General features: G+C 61.5%; 1 protein-coding gene across 1 annotated transcript; it reads left to right on the top strand.

The window, feature by feature from the left end:
- The first annotated feature begins 978 nt into the window (after positions 1 to 978).
- On the top strand, positions 979 to 5592 carry LOC139010341 (NUT family member 2G-like). Its single transcript, XM_070414688.1, has 6 exons — positions 979 to 1913; positions 2265 to 2393; positions 2858 to 2997; positions 3449 to 3693; positions 4072 to 4188; positions 4699 to 5592. Exons 1-6 carry the CDS (start codon positions 979 to 981, stop codon positions 5590 to 5592), a joined length of 2460 nt encoding a protein of 819 aa, XP_070270789.1.
- The last annotated feature ends 1145 nt before the right edge of the window (positions 5593 to 6737 follow it).

The raw sequence follows: 6737 nt of genomic DNA, 5'->3' as shown, positions 1-6737 counted from the left end.
TTCCTCTGAGCAGGGATGTGTTCAGGCAACTGTGTCCCACTGTCACCGGCTCACACCTGCTTCTTACTTGGGCCTTCACTTTCCACTGTTGGGAGCTGGAAGGTGAAGGACCCCACACAGTCTGCAGTCCCACCACCCATCTAACAGGACAGCAGCTATGGAAGTTTCTGGAAACCCCTACTGACAGCCCCACTTTGACCCATTCCGTGGCTCTTCTCTAACCCTCTGCAGCCATTGCTGGCTGTGAAATGACAAGCTCCTGAGGGACCATTAGTCTGAGCCAGTGATGGCGAACCTTTTGAGCTTGGCGTGTCAGCATTTTGAAAAACCCTAACTTAACTCTGGTGCCGTGTCACATATAGAAATTTTTTGATATTTGCAACCATAGTAAAACAAGGATTTATATTTTTGATATTCATTTTATATATTTAAATGCCATTTAACAAAGAAAAATCAACCAAAAACATGAGTTCGCATGTCACCTCTGACACCCCTGTCATAGGTTTGCCATCACTGGTCTGAGCGCTGGGGCCGAGTGGCAGGACCTGGCCCATGTTGAGTGTTCACTGTTGGTTCTGACACACATGTGCATGCTGGTCAGTGTGTTGAAGGGTCAGATCAGGGTCCCTGTGCCTTCTTGTGGAGAGACATTACTCGAGTGTTTCTGTGTTGTTGTGCAAGCCCAGGACAGAAAGGGGGTGATTTATTGAGAAAAGGGAAGACTGAGGGGCAGATGGGGCCCTGATATTTCAGACACGGCCTGTTCTCAGAGGCCCTTTGGGTACCTAGAACTTACCTTGGAGAAGGTCACTACCGGAGTGGGTCAGCCTGGGGTCATTGCCCCCAGAGCAGACTGCTGCCCAGGGCCATGCCCTGAGGCTGGCAGGGTCGGTGCCAGGGAATCCTTAGGGCAGCTCTCAGGGTCAGTGCTGGCTGGGGCCGTTTCTCCTCGCAGACAGTGGTCAGGGAGCCTTGGCGATGGGGAGCAAGCTCTCCAGTGGAATAAATCCCAACTGGAGGTCAGAGCCTGACAATGACCTGAGGACAGCTGCCACCTCAGCAGTTTGCCCATCCGAATGGCCCTCCCCTGGGAGACTCACTGCTCTGACTCCCCAGTGGCTACAGGGGGCCCAGAGCGCCTCAGTGCTGTTTGCTGGTTCTCCTCCTCTCTTCACCCTTTCCTTTGTCTCAACAGCATCTGCAGCGCTGGGAGTGGATGTGACCCTGAAGGCCGGTCCCTCCATGACTCCTTTCACGGCACAGCCCTTTCCCCCGCCCACTACTGGCCCCGCACACCAGCCACCTTGGGAGCAGCACCTGCCGCCCCTCAGGACCCCGTCATTCCCTCCTGGCCACCCCCTGGTGCTGCCTGCTTTGCCCAGGACACCTCTGGTGGCAGGAGATGCTGATCAAGGCCCCGCTGGGCCTGGGGCTTGTAACATCATGGACCAGGTCAGGTCAGAAGGGGGACGACCACAGCCCTCCCAGACTCAGACCATTGTCCTGACTCAGGCCCCTCTCAACATGAGTGCTCCAGGGGCCATCTGTGGGAGTGCTGTGTGTCCTGCACCCCTCTTCTTGGAAGCCACTGTGGTGGAGACGATTATGCCCGCCTCGACTTTTGGGGGCACCCAGGCTGGCGATGGAGGCTGGTGTCCCGGCCTTCCTCCTCAAGCTCCACCACTAGCTGCCCAGCTGGCCTCCATCATCCCCCGAGTGGACCCAGGGCCACGGCCACACACGGTTTCCAAGGAGGGTGGCCTGGCCGCCTCCAAGTCCAAGGCCTCGTTGGATGACGCCTGTAACCCCAAGAGTGTGTATGAGGACTTCCGTCGTTGGCAGTGCTTCAAGGCCCTGGCCCGGGGGCACCTTCCCCAGAGTCCTGATGCGGGAGCTCTTTGCTGCTTCCTCATGTGAGTGCACTGGGCAGGGCAGGGGGCGTGCCTGGAGCTTTCACATCAGAGGAGCTGGGAGGGACTTGCAGGCTGGCTAATCCCAGGATGCTGGAGGGCAGGTCTGAGGGTGGGGTCCCAGCGATGAGTGTGAGTGCAGGGTCAGCCTCCAGTCCTGGTTCATGGGCTGGTGTGAATGTGAGGCCGTGACAACTGCAGCTGGAAGGCTTGTCTTTGCACACAGATGCCTCTTCCCTCACCTGCCGGTGCTCAGTCCTGCCGGGTGGAGGTAGGAACCTGGCGCCACTGAGCTGGGTTGGGCAGGTGGGTGGAGGCCAGGCTGCAGCCATGACTGACCCTGAGGCATTACAGGTCAGTGCTCCAGTCCCTGTCCCACCTGAGGCCCACCATGACGCTGGAGGAGGGAATAGGGCAGGCCATGCAGGAATGGCAGAACAAGAGCAACTTTGACCGGAGGGTCTATTCTGAGATGGCAGAAAAGTGAGTCAGGATCCTTGGTCCCCACAGCTGGGGGTGGGGGTGGGGCTGACTACTGGGCTGGGTCCAGCTGTGAGGTCTCATCAGAAAGGAGGGTGGTGGGAGGTTGTCACTCAGCACGGAGTCCCCGCAGCCCAGAGGCCCTTCTCTCCTGGGGAAGCCTCTCCCTCAGCTTCATAGTGTGGGGGCTTCTGTCCCACCTCCCGGGAGCTCCCCCCTCCTCTGACCCTGACCCGTTCTGGGCTGGACATGAAGGCTCAGGACAGGCTGGGGAGAAGGTGCCCGCCCCATGGGCAGACTCCAGCCAGAGGGGCTGTGCAGGAAGGTGCTCAGCCAGCCTCCTGCCTCCCCAGTGTCCGGGCCCTGACAGCCCCAAGGCCCTGGCTCTCCCATCCCTCCACCCGCTGCTGCCTTTCTGGGCTCCCGGGGCCTCCTTCTCAGCACAGCTGTGCCCCCCTCACCCCCAGGTTCATGGAAATTGAGGTGGAGGAGCAGATGCAGTTTCAGAAGTTGCAGTTGAAGAAGGGGCTGCAGACCCAGCCCCCTCCTGCCCCATGGAGACCTAATCCTCGGGGGCCCCCAGCCCCAGTGGTGGGCGGGCAGCCAGGTAGGCCAGCACACTCCCCCCAGAAGCCCATGGCCAAAGGCAACAGGGCCTAGGGCAGGTCACTGTCCCACCCACACCAGCCCTTCTCCTTCAGGGGGGCTTTGGTCTTTCAAGGGAAACAGCCCTGAGAGCCGCCCTTTGTCTAAATGGGGTCTGGACCTGGTCCACTTTCTCATCCCCTCTCCCCGCTCCCTGTCAAAGGCCCCACATGAAGTCTGCTGAGAAGCGGGCTGGCTGCGGGGCCCTTGGAGATTCGGTGGCTCCACACGTCCTCACACATGACTCTCTTGGGTGCTCCCCTCTGGCCTCTCCCCTCACATAGTCACAGGCTTCCGGTGGCCCCGACCCACCCACACCCATATTAATGCCCCCAATACTGCCCTCAGCATCGCATGCCCTGGAGGTGGGAGCTTTATCCCCTCACGCTCCCTCCTCTTTCCTCTCTGCCCAGCGCGCACTACCAGGAAGGCTGTACCCAGCGCCCAGTGCGCCCACACAGCCCCGCTACCCCGGGAGACCGAGTCCCGCAATGGGATCCCCCCTGAGGCTGAGCAGGAGGACATGGACATCATGGATGAGCTGCCCATGGGGGCGCCAGGTGGAGGATGGGAAGATGAAGAAATGGAGTGGCTGCAGGATGAGGGTCTCCTGAGCTACCTGGACCAGCTGTGCTCCCAGGAAGACTTTGTCACCCAGGTGGGCTGGCTGGCAGCTCCGGGTCTATAAGATCCCAGAGGGAGGCGCTGCAGCACCTAGACTCGGGTTCTCCCAGGCTGATGGGATTGGGCTCAGCTCTTTGTTCCTGAGCTGGATGCATGAGTGTGTGTGTGTCTGTGTGCATGTGTGCGCTTTGTGTGTGTGTGGTGTGTGTGGTGTGTTCATGTGGGTGTGCCCGTATGTGTATGTGCATGTATGTGTGTGTGTGTGTGTGTGCACCTGATGACCATGATGGAGTAAAACACCCGCCTGTGCAGGAGGCCGGGTGGGTCTTGGCGTTCCCACTTGTGCTCCAGGCCCCATGACTCCCAGTTTGTTCCCTGCCAAGGGGCTAACAGCCGCTTCCTTCTGTCCCAGGTGGAGGAGGTCATTGACTCCCAGTTCCTGAAGCAAATGAATTCCCCAGACGCACAGCAGGATCCCTTGGCCCTAGCTGAGGAGTTGGAGCAGGAAGAAGGGCTTACTGCTGCCCAGGTGAGCCAGGGAGGGTGGACATTAGGGAGATGGGAGGGGGTCCCAAAGTGAGCCATAGCACCCAGGAACCCCAGGGGAGTTAGAGGAGGGAAAGGCCTAGTGAGTCAGGGAGGAAGGGAGGTTGATCGGGGGTGGGAGGCCTTCAGGGAGCCAGGAAGGGCACACCCAGGTAAACCAGGGCAGGGAGCAGCCCAGAAGCAGGACACACATGCCTGTGTCCACGCCACCCCTGCCTGCAGGCACCGCATGCAGAGGGGCCAGTCCTGGGTGGGAGCAGGGCAGGACAACAGAAAGGAGAGGGCTACAGAGAGGAGGGGGTGGGACCCAGAAGGGGAGGGGCCACAAAGCTGGGAATATGGCACAGGGGACAGAGGAGAGACACATGACTGCGGTGGATTCCAGTCACGGTGTCACCTCCCCCCCCCCCCCCCCGTGCCATTGTCCCATCACCCACGCTCCTCCTCCTCTCACACGTGAGCAGCGCCAGTCACTGTCCCTTCTTCCTCCCAGCTGGTAGAGAAGCGAGTCCTGGCCTCCAAGGAGGGGGACGTGCAGGCACCCCCAAGTCACGGTGCTCCCCTGTGGGACTCAAGTCCTTCTGAGTCTGCGACCCGCCAAGATGCCCAGAGGCGTGACCGTGTCCCCCAGCTGGAGGTCAGTGACAAAGCCTGCCCACCAGAGACTGACTTCAAGGACCAGCAAAGGCGCGGCCCAGCAGGCGCCCACCGGCCCAGGCCCCAGGCCTTTGCTGTCTCTGTGGGGCGTCAGGAGCATCCACCACTGCGGGCTCGATGCCTCGCCTCTGCTCCCCAGGGCCACGGGCCTGCTGACTGTGCACTGGGACCCAGGGAGGCCTGCGTCCCCAGAGAGGCCTCTCCTGTCAGGGAGACTCACGGGCCAGTGGACAGGCCCCGTGAGGAGGACGAGGACCTCAGGAGCCTGGCCTTCCTCTGGGCCTCTCCCGGCCGCCTGCTGCCCTGCGCACTCTCTCTGAGTCCTGTCCCCGCCTCGGGCATGGCTTGCCCTGGAGGTCGGGGGCCCCGGGGCGCGGCCCTGTCCCAGTCCCTTCAGAGACGAGGCCTCAGCCGAGCTGCACCTGCAGCATCCAAGTCTCAGAAGCTGGCTCTGGGGGGAGGCCCCGTCCATGCTGAGAAGACCCCCCGCCCAGGGGCCGACCTCGGGGTCTGTGGGCGGCCAGCACTGGCTCTGGGGCTGGTGCCCTCCTCACAGCCTCGCAAGAGGAAGTGTGACCCATCTGACCCAGGGAGTGGGAGGAAGCGGCACTGCAGCCAGGATGGAGCAGAAGGGTGTGCCCCCCACTGCCAGCACCCCGAGGGGCCCAGACTGCATGGGGCCTGGCTGTCCCCCAGAGGAGCCAAGGGCTCCTTCTCATCACAGGGCTGATCCTGCTGTTCCACTGACATGGGAGGGTGGGAGGCAGGAGGGAGGGCGGGACCCTTAGGGCAGGGGTGGGACTGTGGTGGAGGAAGGAGGGAGGGCAGGAACATTAGGTTGGGGGGTGGGCCTGGGGTGGGGGTAGGAGGGAGGGCAGGACCCTTAGGGTGGGGGTGGGTCTGGGGTAGGGGTAGGAGGGAGGGCAGGACCATTAGGGTGGGGGTGGGGGTAGGAGTAGCACCTTTGGGACATTGTGGGTCTGTTATGAATAAAGATAATTTTGTTTGAAAATGCTCTGGGGGCAGCTGTGTCTGTAGTCGGGTCTGCGCTGCTCGTTGGAGAGGGGACCTGAGAGGAAGGGAGGATGCGGGAGGTCCTGGGAGCTCTGCATCCACAGGGGACCCTCAGTCCCTCCTCCTGATTGACAGGGACCTCTTCCTGCTCCTGGGAGCACAGAGCTCTCCAATCCCCAGGGACCCCTCCCACCACTTCTGCTCCCAAGGCCAGACTGTGCCCTGACCCAAGAGGGAAAGGCTGGGCCTCAGGGGCACCTGTCCCCCATGGGCCTCCTGCAGAAGGAGCATCCTCTGTCTCAGAGAGTAATTGAAAGCGAGTCTGGAACCAGGGGGTGGCAGGAGAGTAATGGCGACAAGCCTGTTAAAGGTGGGTACACGGGGAATGGCAAAGGGTGGGGAGGATACCAAGTCCCTTGGGGGATTTCTGTGTGGGACGATCCTGTCCAGCTGGGGGAGGAGGACCCCTGTGCTGTGGCTGGGGGACGGGGCTCAGGGTCAACGGGGATTCAAGGACGCCCACGACTGCTGTCCCTTCCCTCCCAACCAGGGCTGGACTCTTGTGTGATAGATGCTGACGCAGATTTACATCCGCGTGGGAAACAGGTCCTACTCACAACCTTGGGGCCCTTTCACAAGCTCGACCAGCAGGGGCGGCAGGGGCCCAGGTGCCTGTGGCCCCAGGGCTGGTGGCAGCTGAGATCCAGGCTGAGGGAAGGGCCCTGTCACCGGCTGTGGGCACTGCTACCGACCACACAGACAAAGCAGGGACCCGACCCCGGATGTAAGAGTGAGATGAGCCAGCAGTGAGGGACGGAGCTGAGCCAGGAGGAGACCCCTGTCTGCAGAACTGCCTGTCCA

The sequence above is a fragment of the Myotis yumanensis genome, unplaced genomic scaffold, assembly GCF_028538775.1.
Source record: "Myotis yumanensis isolate MYYU_CA2020_CCGP unplaced genomic scaffold, mMyoYum1.0.hap1 SCAF_1, whole genome shotgun sequence".
Lineage (NCBI taxonomy): Eukaryota > Metazoa > Chordata > Mammalia > Chiroptera > Vespertilionidae > Myotis > Myotis yumanensis.
This window is presented reverse-complemented; position numbering and strand designations above follow the sequence as displayed.

Coding starts and splice junctions, on each gene's coding strand:
- LOC139010341 (XM_070414688.1), top strand. CDS start 979: ATGGGGAGCAAGCTCTCCAGTGGAATAAATCCCAACTGGAGGTCAGAG. Junction 3,694..4,071: donor AGGAAGACTTTGTCACCCAG/GTGGGCTGGCTG, acceptor CTTCTGTCCCAG/GTGGAGGAGGTCATTGACTC. Junction 4,189..4,698: donor AAGGGCTTACTGCTGCCCAG/GTGAGCCAGGGA, acceptor TCTTCCTCCCAG/CTGGTAGAGAAGCGAGTCCT.